We start from the raw sequence: 15548 nt of genomic DNA on the forward strand, positions 1-15548 counted from the left end.
GGTACCTAATGGTAAAATAGGAACGGAAAAGCTGTCTTTATAATATAGAGAAATTAAATGGCATTAGTAGGTACCTTTATAAACTTTGTTTTTGCTGTTGAGTTTTACTTAACGTCTTCCGTACCTATAGGTAGGTACTCGTTTTAAGGGCTTATGAAAGGGCAAGAATACTTGAGTATTGGAAATGTAACTTTTTAAAAAGCATTAATTTTTGAAAATATACCTATATAAGGCTATATATACCTATATATTGCAACTGTTGCAGCCGATTTAAAGGTCAAACCGTGGAGCAACAAATTCTAGATTAGGGTAATAAATTAGCAACAAAATATCTTCAAATTAATGCGTACTTAAATTTTCAATTTTTCGTTGTGGCGTACTCAGCTTGATAGATGACGTTATCGCAAAATTTTTTCTCCTGTATGAGAGGATTGGGTAGTGATAGAAAATTTAAAAATAGCTTTTTGCAGAGCAACAAATTCTGTCTACAATTTGGCGTTTTTAGTTTTTTGAAAAAGCGTATGGATAAAAAGTCTCCAAAATATTGCATCTGTTGCAGTCGATTTGAAGGTCAAATCGTGGAGCAACAAATTCAATATTAGAGCAACTAATTAGCAACAAATTATCACTAAAATCCTGCATACTCAGATTTTGGAAATAGGGGGGTGTGGGTGCTATCTTGACGTCAAGATAGCACCCACACCGTTTTTTATAGTTTTTAGGGGCGAGAGTTGACTAGTTTTTGGACTATAAGACTGGAATGGAAAGTGATGGAAAATTTGTATGTTACTTTTTGCAGAGCATGAAATCATGTTTTTAATTTGGCATTTTTAGTTTTTTGAAAAAAATTATAGATAAAAAGTCTCCAAAAAAATGCATCTGTTGCAGCCGATTTTATGGTCAAATCATGGAGCAACAAATTCTAGATTAGAGCAACTAATTAGCAACAAATTATTACTAAAATCCTGCATACTCAGATTTTGGAAATAGGGGGGTGTGGGTGCTATCTTGACGTCAAGATAGCACCCACACCCTTTCTATCAATTTTGAGGGGGAAGGGGTGGAGCAACAAATTCGTGATTAGAGCAACTAATTAGCAACAAATTAGCAACAAATTATTGCATACTCATTTTTTTAAATTTGTAAGTTTTTCTTGGTGTGGGTGCTATCTTGACGTTTTGATATGTTCCACAAGTTCCACAATGCATTTTGGACATGAAGGAGATAGATTTAAAAGTCGAATGAGACCTTTTTGAAAAGGTGTTGAGAAGCCCTTTAATTTGACACCATTTTTGTTGCTGTGCGTTAATTTTTAGGGAATTTAGCTTTTTTGAGAAAACTGTTAAAGTGCATTTCAAGGTCAAATCTTGGAGCAACAAATTCGGGATTAGAGCAACTAATTAGCAACAAATTAGCAACAAATTATTGCATACTCAGTTTTTTTAAATGTTGAGTTTTTAATGGGTGTGGGTGCTATCTTGACGTCAAGATAGCACCCACACCTTCCACATCAATTTTGAGGGGGAAGGGGTGGAGCAACAAATTCGGGATTAGAGCAACTAATTAGCAACAAATTAGCAACAAATTATTGCATACTCAGATTTTGGAAATTTGGGGGTGTGGGTGCTATCTTGACGGACCTATTGATTTAGTCCCAATTTATTCATTCATACTCCATAAACATTAAAGTCTCCGTTTAAAAAAGGAAATTTTAAATTTTGTTTGCGATTTGACAGTTTTCTTATTTTAAATGATGTCCTTAAATATAATGGAGAGTGAATACATTTGGACTTAATAAATCAGAAATATTTAAAAAGGATTTTAATATAATTGATCAACTGCCAGGGTTAACATTAATTATGTTTATTTTTGTATCTTTTCCATACTCGGAATATAAAACAATTTTTAAGTAGGTATTTCATAAATCAATTTTATTTCTAACGAAATATTTCCTTTTTTTTTATTTTCAGAAGGAAACAATTACTGCTTCTATAATCTTTAACTGCTAATAAGGATGTAGCATCACGTCAAACTATTAATGAATACCCTAGACAAAAAGGGAGAAGGTCTTTTTTCTTTGTACATCGGATAGTGTAAATATAAAAAAAAATGTCTCTGACAGTAAAAATTGTGCAGTTTCATCTGCCAAAAACCAAATCTAATCTAATAGGACGTGTGGAATTTCGAGGTAAGTTGCTGAAGCATTTTTTTTTTTTTTTTAAATTCAAAAAATGTTACATCCCTCACCTTTATGTTAGCAGTCTGTATTATTACTTATCACAATAAAAACGGACAAACAATATAAATAAGGGGACATTAAATATGTACGCATAAATCTTATCACTGCTTTTACTTTATTATCCATCTCATCACTTTAGTATTAGAGAATTATTACTATCATACCTATGTCTTTTATATCCTTTGTAGATATACTCGCATATAACAATACAATAATTATAGATTGGAGATAATAATAATGATGCATAATTAATGTCGTCGTCTGTTGTTGAAAGCATACCAACTTGGTGGAGTTCCTTTGTTTCCATTATTATTGAAACGCGTTATTTAAGTGTTTTTATATTCTGATTGAAGTTTATATAGTTTATAATGCTAGGTAATTGTAGGTTTGTAATTGTTTGGTTTAAAAAAAAAAAAATGAAAAAAAAAAAATTACAATAGATAATTTTTCTTTTTTTTTTCAAATGAGTTATTTTAAATGATTTAAATTTGATCAACCGAACTCCAAAATCAGATTTATATTACTCAAACCTATAGTTACATTCATAACTTAAAGTACAAAAAAGGCATCGAATCTAAAAGGTCAAATTCTTCTATTAGAAATTAAAAAAAATACGAATTTTCAAAAGATCTTTAACCAAACGTTGTCCTACATAATTTTTCAATAAACATTCTCATAAGTGAGTTAAATTGAACCAGGAAGAAAATTGGATGACACGTGGTACTTTAGATATTGCTCAAAAACTTTCTGCAGGAATAATATCTTTTTGCAGATCAAATAATTTAAAAAAAAATGCATAATAAATTCAATGAAAATCATTAGTCAATTTGAAGGAAGTCACGTACAGACATCTCGTATTATGATCATGTTAATCTTATTATATTTATATATTATTCTAATTCTACTAATGTAAAATAAAAAAAATAAATCGGTCACTGTGGCGTATGCGAAATATTTTTTTTTACAATTTTTTGTTGTTTAACAAAATTTTTTGTATACAATTAATGAAGCCAGTTGGAATTATCTCCCATTATATTACCTTGAGTTCATTAAATTTAATTTACAATGCAAAGTACAAGTTTTGATATTGGATTATTTACGAATAAATGTAATGTAACGTTATTGTTAATGTAAACGTTTTCCAGCACAAACTCCAAAAAAAGTTAGATATACATATGTAGCAGGTATTGTTTATTCAAATAAGATTAATACACTTTTTAATTATAAGATTTTTTTGTTAAATAGGGTGTCCCACAATTATTTAGATAAAATTTAATTGCCTCGCCCCATATTAACGCTAATTTGTCTGATAATACTTATGTCAGAAACTTCGTTAAGGTCTAAATTTTTAGAAAAAATGTAATCCTTTCTAATTGTGTTTAAATAATGTTGATTTATTTTTATTATTCAGATTTTATACATTATTAATGTATATTTTTTAAATGATATTCTTTCCGATGCTAATTGTTTGTTTTGAGGTCAGTTTTCTTTAAAAACTGCGTATTAAATATAACATTTTTATTAAACTAAGTATTAAAAAGTTGTGTGTTTTTTTTAAGCTTAACAACTTAGCAGATTTTTGAAAGGTGTATTAAAAAAAAACTATTAGATTAATCAAAATAAATACTACCAAAAAACTTTTCTTAAGGAAAAAAAAAACTTAAACTAAAAAAGAAGAAAAATCCAGGTTTTTTTTTACCTCTTTTAACGAGACCCCTAAGTTGAAATATATTTTTCAGTGTAAAATCACATAAATAACTTTGTTTTTAAATAAGCAAATAAGGTTATTTTTAATAAGGACAAATATTTTTTGAACCGTTATTCAGGGCAGCTCTTATAAAAAACGTTTTCTTTATTTCTTGTTAACTCGTAAACGATTCAATCGTTTTCAACGGAAATTTTTATACAAAAGTGTTTGTTAAACATTAAAATTAAAAATGAGTACAATTTTCTAGAAACACATTTTTTTGAATTTATAAAAAAATCAAAATCTTTTGAAAAATCATTTTTTTAAAGGTAACAAAAATTTTAAAACTTTTATTGTATTGTGATGCTTTATTTTCAAAGGCTGAGGTAAGCTCGCCGGAATCCAAGGTTCGTTCTGAGGAAAGCAATCTTAAAACTCAGTTAGAGTGAAAACACCAAATTCTTTCCAATTAGTAATGTTCTTTATTCGTTTAATCAACTAACTACTTTCTTATTTACAATTATTTATTCTTTTTTTATTTTTTTTTTATTTATTATATTTTTTTCTTCATTTATTACATAATAATATATCCTTACATGCTCTGATTAGAAAAGCCCTGCCTTGAGTGGGAATTAGCCCAGGCCCAAGGTGATAGGGAATATTCCAAGCACACCTCCTAACGAGGGTGAATAGAGCGCTACCTATAACTCTCGGCGAAAGCCCAGGCTCAAAATGAGTGGGAAGTAATTAAGTCCCTAAAGCACAGCCTCCTAACGAGGGTGAAAGAGTTATTTATTAAAACTAAAAAAAACTTTTATTGAAAATAGGAACAATTAATTAAAATTGAACCACAGGCACCATAACCAAGTTGCTATTCAACTTTAGTAGCGGCGGGAGAACTACTTCTTTATTGTTCGAAGTAGAGATGGGTAGTTCCAGAGCCAAATAGTTCCTGGAACTAGTTCCTCACTCGGAACTAGTTCCACTCGTTCCACAAAATTAATTTAAACAGTTCCATCGTTCCGACACAGCCACACACAAAAGAAAGAAAGAAAGAAAGAAAGAAAGAAAGAAAGAAAGAAAGAAAGAAAGAAGAAGAGGAACAAGAAACAAAACGAAAGCGAACATGTCTCTGTTTGGAATACACAATACACACACGCATGTCATAGAATTCTCATCCAAAGCCAATACACATGGATGCGTACGAGCTAAGCGCCAAAAATTCACAAACCAAAACCACAACTACACTCTTATGAATCATGCTCACGGACATGGAACTACATTAATAGTTCCAGTTCCATGTCTTCCATCAGTAAAAAATATTCAATATTATACTATTTCTTTTTTTGATGCATTTTCCTTTAAAAAAACTCAAATTCTTGATAGTTCCGCGGAACTAGTTCCAGGAACTAGTAGGTAGATTAAGTTTGTGTCAACTGACATATTAAGTTTTTCTGGTCGCTTTAAACGGCCATCAGGAAAAAATATTCAATATCATACTATTTCTTTTTTCGATGCATTTTCCTGAAAAAACTCAAATCCTTGATAGTTCCGCGGAACTAGTTCCAGGAACTAGTTCCGACCGAAAAAACAACCGTTCCATGTTCGTTCCGGCTTTGGAACTGTTTTGCGCATCTCTAGTTCGAAGGTTGACGATTCTCGATTTTTCATACAAATCTTACATCTACTTACTGATATTATTACTTAAAGTAAGTGTGAATCGTATAAAACAAAGAGTAATTTCTTATACATTCTACTAATTCTTAAATAAGATGTTGTTGTTGTTGCTGTCGGTGGTGTGGTGATGGTTGGTACGCTTTATAGTACGGCTGGTACGGTTGCTTCGATTTTATAGTCCGGGCGTACAGTTTTAAGATTGAAGCGATGTATATAGTCCGGGGGTATATATAGGAGAAATGTAACACTTCGTTACAGTATGCGTCCATTAATTATTTAATTTAAATGGCGTACAATTGTTTTTTTTTTTGACAAATAGTTAAAAATTCTTATACACAAATTACTCTTAAGAAACGGCTCTTACAATTTTGAAATTTTCTTGTCTTAGATTTTTATGTTTAATTTTTTTATTATTTTTTAGTGGAGTAACTAAAGCTCAAAAATTGGCAATAATAGGGAACCCGGCCGAACAGCTTAGATTTTGATGATCTTTTTTTTCAAACGTCGGTAATTAAAAATACTTTAAAGTCTATAGATTAAAAATTGCCGGTGTTGCCGTTTTGATTTTTTAAATTTAATTGAAGATTTTTGTGAACAAAAACAAATTTTTTTCAAAAATTGTTCTTAAATTTCATAAATTAATTCATGCTAAAAGATTGTCTAGAAAATTCAAGGAAAAGAAATATAAGGGAGTGAGGGACAATCTTCCATAGTTCAAGCGATAGATGCAATTTTCTTATTAATTGACTTCAAACACAAAAAAAAATATTTGAACACAACGGCAACACCTACAATATTCAAATATACATTTTTTAAAAGCTAGAAGCTTGGTCATATATGTAAATTAAAATTAAGTTAATTGAATGAACGGCTTTTGAAAGAATGGTAATTGAACTCAGATTTTTGAAAAAAAAAAAAAATTATTGAAAAAAATTTAACATGTCGTTTTTTAAACTTGGTCGTAATATAAAATGCATTTATTTTCAAATTTTTTTGGCCGCATTTATTATGATTTCAAATTATAAAAGGAAATGTCAACATGCATTACGGTTTATGAAAAAAATTAAAAAGTATTTCATTTTTGAAGAACTTTTTTTAATAAAAGTTTTGAAAAAAAATGTAACTTATTTTAATTTAAAGTTCAACATGTAAACATAAAATTATTTTTTATTCATTTAATAACCCTTACTGTTGAAAGTTAAATAGCAAAAATTTAAAGTTCAACTGATAATATTTATGGCCAAAAATTTTTTTTAAATAAATTCATATTTTATTAGAAAAAGTTTGGAAAAAAGTCATTTTAAATTTTTCTAATAACATTTTTTTTTTTTTAATTCTGAGTTTGAGGACCATTTTTTCAAAAAGTCTTGATTAAATTTAGTGGATTTAAATTTTTGTTTTTGTTTTTGTTTTTGTTTTTGTTTTCAAAATAATTTTTTTGTGTTTGAGGTCAGAATGCATTTATCGCTTAAACGATGGAAGATTGTCCCTTACACTGCCTTTTATATATTTTCCTTAAATTACCTAGAGAATCTTTTGACTTTAAAGTATTTTTAATTACCTACGTTAAAAAAAAAAATTGTCAAAATCAGAGCTGTTCGGCCGGGTTCCCTAATAATTTGCTTTAGTTACTCAACTATTTATACAAAAATCAAAGGGAAAACTTTGTTTGGAGGTCAAAACCCCTTTTAACGATTATTATGAGATTTAAAAATAAATATATGTTTATTTTTTTAATTTAATTTTAAATAGGTCAGTACTTTAATTAAAAATACTATTTTATTATTGTTCGTATAAAAAGTTTTAACGTTCTAAGTAACTGGTTATATACATAAGAGAAAATATATGGCCACGCATATAATTTTTGTTACTTAAAAAAAAATAAATTTTTTGGTAATTTGTAAAGTGGGTTTGGTTTGAAAATTTGTCAATATAAATAAATCACTTGCTTTTGCAGTAAATTTCTTTATTTGTACTTATCAGTTTTTCAATTTTCACCAGGATAATCAAAGTTCAAAATATAGCAATCGATTTTAAATCTATCTTAAGAAATTGAAATTTTTAAATTATATATACAAATTGTATCCAACAAAGAATTTTGAATCTAAAAGTCCATACATAACTTCACAACTCCTTTTCTTCTATACAAATTTTCCCTGGTCCGAAGTGTAAATTATTTCTTTCAAAATGTAACACTTCCTCTCAGCTCAGATTATTATAAATTAAAAATACATGACTTGTCTTCAATCATAAACGGACCTTGCATGTGCTCATGCTATATTTCCTTTTCCTGTGTGTACCCAACACGTTCACTCTACGAACGGTGTTAGTTTCATTGATTTTTGAATGCACACAGGTATGACCCAGTTTAAAAATATCCAAATAATAAATCTACTGGAAAGGAGAAACTTTTTCAAAGTGTGGATTACTTTAAACTTTGTTAAAGGTTGCTTTAAATTGTTTTATACAAAAAATAAAAACAAACACACACAACTTTAAAGGCAAAAATAAAGTCACATAGGGAAACATAGAAAAAAAATAACAGAATGATAAGTACCTATACCAATTGTCAGTACTTTCTGTATTTTTAAGTGCATAAACGTAAAAAGTTTATCTAAGGCATGAGTATGGAAAAAGCATTGACAACAAAAACAAAAAAAAACAACAAACAAACATAACTGAAGATGTGTTCACTCACATTCACATGTATCCATGCGGGTTTAATTTAAGTGGCATTTGCTCAACCGGATGTAAGTGTCACTCAGGCATGGAGTGTCTAACGAGCTTTGGGGTTCTTCTTGATGGTGTTTTGTTGCAAGAGTTTTTCTTACCTTAGTATAAAAACGTGTTGACTGACATCATTGAGAGTAGCAAAAAAAAAAAAAATAAAATGCACGACTGGGGCCGCACGTACTTGCTCTTGCAGTTCAAAGCACTTTTATGTTAGCTTACTTGTAGGTTATTAGAGCTGCCTCTATATACATTTTTAAGAAATTTGGTTGATGTAGGGGAAGAGCCGGCATGGAGGCCAAATGTTAGTTAAATAAAATTTTTTTTTATTTGACTTGACTTTTTTGAGAAAAACTAAAAACGCAGTTTTACTGCAATTACTTTCAATATTACGTATGCAAAATTTTATCAAAATCCTTAGAGCCATTTTTGAGAAAATTGCAATAACTCCATAATAATGTACGGGAAGAGCCGACATCCGCGATTTAAAAAATTTAAAGACCATATTTCCACTATCCGTATTTTTTGAGAAAAACTAAAAACGCAGTTATGTTAGAACTATATACAGCATTACGTGTGCTAAATTTAATCGAAATCGTTAGAGCCGTTTTCGATAAAATTGCAATAACTCGAAAATTTTGTATGGGAGGTATACGTTCTAAGCGAGATATTAAAAAACAAAAAAAAACCAACCTTGGAAATTACGAAAAAAACATCCATACCAAATTTCAAGAAAATCCGTCCACTCGTTTAGGCTGTAGCTACTTGTACAGATGGACGCACGGACGCACCGACGCACCGACGCACAGACCGACGGACGTCATGACGAAACCCACTTTTTTGGGCTTCTCCATCATCGTAATGTTAGTTTTGATTAAAACCTCGAATTTTTTTTTTTACACGAAACCAATACTTGCCCTATTGAGCAAGTAAAAATTGTGTTCTTCTTTACTACTTCGTGTGTCTTGTTGACACCGGTGATTGTCGACATATAATGTCTCATTCGTCTAATGATGAATGACCTTGCACTTTTGTCACAGTAAACGATAGAGAAAGGACTCTTTACGCAAGGAAAAAAGATTAGTTATAAAGTTTATTTTTAGTGAAGTTGGGAAAGGACCCTGTCAAATAAACGTGGAAGGATTTAAAAAAAAGGGTTTAAGGCTGCTAATTCTTTTAAGTTCCAGAGTAAAAATCAGAAATCAAGTATGTGACAGAGTAACAAGAGTAAAAATGCAATTCCACCGCACCACCGCCGCAGCACAGCCGCAGCCCCGCACATTGTGCAATTTTACATATCTAGTGGAACTTAATTAAAATTTCGAAGTCTTCCGAATAGAAATATTTTGATGTAGAATGAAAGGTTAAATTCCATACAATGAAATGTTAACAAAGAAATAAAAATTAAAACTGCATGCGGCGTTCTGCAGGGCCATGAACATAAAATTAAAATAAGCAAAAATATATGAGAAGCCAGTTGATTTTTTCGAGTGAAACTAATCGTTGCGTATTTTGTTATTTATCAAAGTTAGCTGAACAAACATTTTTTTGTATTATATTTTGGTATTCTATTATGAGATAACCACAAGAAAAAATTTGTTGTAAAGTTAAAATAAAAGAAAATTTTATTTTGTTTCAAGACCTTAGGCCCTTTATTTAAATTATTTGTTCTGACATCGTCAAGCGTTTCATAAATGTATCCGTCGTGAGATGGTGCTTAGGACCCCGCTCAATATTCTATTTATCAGAATCCGTTAAGGGTTTTTGTGAATAGCTGCGGCCCCAATACAATATTTTTTTTTTTTTTGGTCAGATTAATAGGGCAAAAACGTTTTTTCGATGTTTTCAAAAATCGTAAATCACGTTTTTGTGAATCGCAAATTAGTTTTTTAGATTCTTCATAATAATATAAGACAAGAAGATTAAATAAAATTTTTCGATATCTCCCTTCGTTTTCGAGATATAGATAGTTTAGACTTTAGAGAAACAACGCCCTAAATCGTTTGCTCGATGTCGGCTCTTCCCTATCTATTTTTGTACAAAAGTACTCGGATGCCACATATCGGACTTATAATCAGATATTTATGTTTAAAAATCAATAAATCACTTGTAGAAATACATATTTATCATAATCAAACTCGTTTTCATAGCAAAAATTAAGTGTACTTGGAACCACGAATTAAGTTACGCTAGATTGGCAAAATTTCACACTGTGCACCGCCGCCGCAGCACTGCCGCATGGTTTTGGCCGCCGTACCACAGCTGCGCCATAGTGAAAAAACTCTTATCCGCCGGACCATGATCAAAAAATGTTTTTTTACACATAAAATGAAAGAGTGCGGCTTTGGTTCGGCGAAATTTTCCGTCAAACGGCGGTGGTGTGGCTGTAGTGCGGCGGCCAAATTTCGTTTTTTGTTTTGCTTTAAAAATTTCTATTTTAACTAAGTAATTGTTTCTTCTACCTCAGAAAAAGTGGAAACACATTTTCGAATTTAAAGAAATATTGACTTTCCCACATCTTATCGTTCCAATGAAATCATTTCAAATTCTTCAATTTTTATAATTTTTTTCAAATCAAATTTCGGTCGATATACCGAGGTAATAAAAATAATGAATGGCAAAAATTCCTATCTTATCACAGCCAATATGAAAAAAAAAATGTTTCTCTTTGTTGTGATTTTTATATCCCAAAGCTATTCATCCTCTCAATACGATATCTTTTTGAAAGGCATATAGAAATAGCATTGGAAAATTGGGATACATGAAGCAGGGGCGTACACTCCCTTGGGGCAAGCGGGGCGGTGCCCCGGGGCCCCCGACTGACCCTAGGGCCCCCACTGGAGACAATGCAGGGAAAAAAACTGTAAGCATAAATTGAGTTACGAAGTAACCAGGGAGACAAATTATGTCATTCAGTGTAATGCATAATGCATTGGTAGCCACACAATATATGTATATTGATTTTAAAAAAAGTTACCACAGGGGCCCCAAAAAAAAATAAACTGCTTTTTTAAAAGAAAAATTATAATTTTATCTAAGGGCCCCAAAAAATATTACTTGAAAAATCTTTGCCACCACAAATAATACATTAGGGGCCCAAAAAAAGCAAAAAAATATTATTTGAGGATCTTCAAAAGTGGTTCAAAACAATCAAATGGAAAATTAAATATAAATTCAGGGGCCCCAACATAAATACATCAGGGCCCAAAATAAAAACATTACGTTATTGGTGGCATTCCGAATATTACTTCAGAACAGAGGCCCCAATACCTATTAATTCTTGGCTCCAAAAAAATTATATTATATTTTAGGGGCCTCTAAGCACTTAATTTTGAGGCTCTAAAAATAATTTTTCAAGGGCCCCAAAATAAAAAAAAAATATGTCTGATGATGGAAAATAGAATATGTATTTATTACTTCAGAACAGAGGCCCCAAGAACTATCAATTCTAAGCTAAAAAAATTTTTATTTTAGGGATCCCTAAATATTTAATTTTGGGGGCCCCTAGTACAAGTGTTTACTACTTTTATGAGAGACATTTTAAGTAAGTATAGCAAAATGCATTACGAACATATTAAAACATTAAAATAAACCTAAAAATAAATAAGCCATACAAAAAAAACCTATGGCGTGTACGTAATTTTTTTTTAACTAAGGGGCCCCAAATATCAAAGGGGCCCCAAAATTTAGTCTTACCCCGGGGCCCCGGCGACTCAACGTACGCCACTGACATGAAGTATAGAATCTTTTCAAATATTTTTTTCCCAAACATACTCGTATATTCGTATTCACTCTCATAAAAGTCAAGCTCTTTTTCAGACTTTATATTGAATCTATAGAGTCCAGAGTATAAGTTGGACATTGTATGATAGTTGAATAGAAAGTATATGTATCTATACACACACAGCATGCCCTAAGGTGTTGGAATCCAAAAAAAAGAAATTCTTTTTATCGGCCACAATATAGACAACACCCACAGTTATTAGGGTATTTTTCAATATTGAATGTTCAAAAAAAAAAAAAATACATAAAAATGAACATCGCAAATAAGAATTATTAGATACGAAAAAAAAGGATGAATGAATCAAAAAAAAAGAAGATTTATTTTTTAACTTTTGTTATGACGACGAGAAGAAATTTAACAGATGACTGGATTGAACGAACTTTATCATGTGTTCAAGGTTTCTAAAATCTTTGGTGTTAAATGTATTAACATTCAGTGAAGATTTATGATGTCATTTTTATTTAATATGACATTGTTAAGTTAAAGCTTGAAAAAAAAACACCAACCAAGCGAATTGATTACTTGAGTAAATTCTTGCTAAAGTAGGTACTTTTTTAAGGTTTTAAATAAACTAAAGAAACAACTGTGTACTCAAATGAAATATTTTCCAATTTTTTTGCGTGAGATGAAGGTGCAATATGTCAAGTTACTCATATGGGAAAAATAATTGAGTCGTGTTATATTTGAAAGTGGTATAAGTCTATGCCTAATTAAAATGCACGACTGGTTCGCACGTATTTGCTCTAATGCTAAAAGTACCTTGGAATATTAAAGCTTTTTAAAAATTCATAAAAGATTTTTCTTAAGAAATTTTGAAATAAAAAACTTAAAAATTAATATTTAATTTGGTTAAAAGTCAAAAGTCAAAAACATCTCTTTTAAAGGTTTTGAACTTGAAACGAATCATGCCATTTAATTTATTGTAGGTACAACGAGGAATTTTGAGAAAAAAAAATTTCGACAAAAATAGTTTTTCTCAAAAAAAATTTGGTACGCCATTAAAAGGACAGTATTAATAATCACATACACAAAATGTTTCAATAAAATTAACTGCGCCATTTCCAAAAAATTGATTTTTCACAAAAATTTGAACTTTTTTTTTTTAAATCCAAAAATTTTCTTAATCAAAATCTTTTAAGCTGTTTTTGAGACAAACAAACTTTTCCGTTTTGATCATATGGCAAACAGTGGTGTACGTTGAGTTGGGACCCCGGGGTAAGACTAAATTTTGGGGCCCCTTTGATATTTGGGGGCCTCTTAGTTATAAAAAAAAATTACGTATACGCCATACGTTTTTTTTTTTGTATGGCTTATTTATTTTTAGGTTTATTTTAATGTTTTAATATGTTCGTAGTGCACTTTGCTATACTTACTTAAAATGTCTCTCATAAAAGTAGTAAACACTTGTACTAGGGTCCCCCAAAATTAAATATTTAGAGGCCCCTAAAATAAAAATTTTTTAGCTTACAATTGATAGTTCTTGGGGCCTCTGTTCTGAAGTAATAAATACATATTTTATTTTCCATCATCAGACATAATTTTTTTTATTTTGGGGCCTCTGAAAAATTATTTTTAAAGCCTCAAAATTAAGTGCTTAGAGGCCCCTAAAATATAATATAATTTTCTTGGAGCCAAGAATTAATAGGTATTGGGGCCTCTGTTCTGAAGTAATATTCGGAATGCCACCAATAACGTAATGTTTTTATTTTGTGCCCTGATGTATTTATGTTGGGGCCCCTGAATTTATATTTAATTTTCCATTTGATTGTTTTGAACCACTTTTGAGGATCCTCAAATAATATTTTTTTTGCTTTTTTGGGGCCCCTAATGTATTATTTGTGGTGGCAAAGATTTTTCAAGTAATATTTTTTGGGGCCCTAAGATAAAATTATAATTTTTCTTTTAAAAAAGCAGTTTATTTTTTTGGGTCCCCTGGGGTAATCTTTTTTTAAAATCAATATACATATATTGTGTGGCTAATAATGCATTATACATTACACTGAATGACATAATTTGTCTCCCTGGTTACTTCGTAACTCAATTTATGCTAACAGTTTCCTTCTCTGCATTGTCTCCAGTGGGGGCCCTGAGGTCGGTCGGGGGCCCCGGGGCACCGCCCCGCTTGCCCCACCCGACAATTTTGCTTCTATAAAGCTTTACAGGTGTTATAGTTGCTTGTGTAAAGCTTTATAGAAGCAAAATTGTTTGTAGGTCAAGGGAGTGTACGGTACGCCCCTGATGGCAAATACCGTTAATTTTGGTCCTAAACAAATTCAACTATATCTCCAGGCAATCACCAAAAACCTTAAACTACCAAGTTTGAAGCGAATCGCCACAGTGGCTTAGGCTGTACCTCGAAATAAAAAAAGACCTTTTTTTAAACTATGGTTCTACATTTCATTTTTTCGATTAAGTTTTATTAAATATAAGGGGCTTACAATAACTTAAAATTAAATTCATTATAAATGCTCTTGAGCCATAAAATAATTGCCTACTTAAAATCGCTTATCCTCTTGTTGCCAAGAAAAATGTATATTTACTGATCTAGAAATAAAGAGGTCAAACTTTTAGCATTTAATATTTTCATTAAGAAGCCTTGAATATAAGAAATTCACCTTAAGCCACTTTTATCGATTTTCTTACACAGAAGGTCGTAAGTTGTTGATACAAAAACAACAGCCTTAAGATATTTTCACTCCCAGACTATACGAGTATATATTCATTAAACCCCATTAGCCACTGAACTTTTTAATTAATTTTTCTCTTCTCTCATCTCAGTTTCGATATAAGTTTTTGACATAATGATAGTTGATATAAGTTGGTTGGGAAGATGCATTTTTCTATAAAGGTTACTGATTAAAAGCTACATAACCTTACACTTTAGAAAAGAAAAACTTTGTTTTCAAAGAAATTATCTTGAAGATATAATCCCGCATATTTGTGTACAGGTAACCCTTATAACAGCTGACAGTTAAAGTTTTAAGCCTTATAATTCTTAGTTTTTTTAAAAGAAACCTGTTCAAATATGTAATTGCAAGATCAAAAATAGTAAACAACATTCTTGAAAGGTACTTTTAAGGATTATATTTATACCTTCAATAATTTCTAATACAACAGAGAAAAGCATGAACGTCTACTTGGATTTATTCGAGGGTAAAAACTGTGTGACAGTTATCTGAAAGATGAATAGGATTTTGTATATGATGTTTTAATGCGAGTAAGAGAGTATATTATAAAAAGCTTTTTACAAACAAGGATAAACTGAAAATATTATTTGTTTATCCCCAAGGCTCTTTCATAAGCATAAGTTTTGAGGAAGGTACTTATATTTCCATTGAATATAATTTTCCAACAATAAACAAGAGAAATGTGGTCTTGGTCATTAACAATAATCATGGTCTTTTAGTTTTTGGGAAAGATAAGTTTTGAAA

At 30.5% G+C, this 15548-nt stretch overlaps 1 protein-coding gene across 3 annotated transcripts in view; it reads left to right on the plus strand.

The window, feature by feature from the left end:
* Nucleotides 1–15548, plus strand: part of LOC129911835 (otoferlin-like) — a 194726-nt gene that overhangs the window by 78629 nt on the left and 100549 nt on the right. For all 3 annotated transcript variants that reach the window (XM_055989798.1, XM_055989799.1, XM_055989800.1), the window contains exon 2: nucleotides 1971–2188. In XM_055989798.1, the coding sequence (XP_055845773.1) occupies nucleotides 2110–2188 (79 nt within the window). In that variant the 5' untranslated portion in view covers nucleotides 1971–2109. The remainder of the gene's footprint in view (nucleotides 1–1970; nucleotides 2189–15548) is intronic.

The sequence above is a fragment of the Episyrphus balteatus genome, chromosome 2 (genome assembly GCF_945859705.1).
Source record: "Episyrphus balteatus chromosome 2, idEpiBalt1.1, whole genome shotgun sequence".
Classification (NCBI taxonomy): Eukaryota; Metazoa; Arthropoda; class Insecta; order Diptera; family Syrphidae; genus Episyrphus; species Episyrphus balteatus.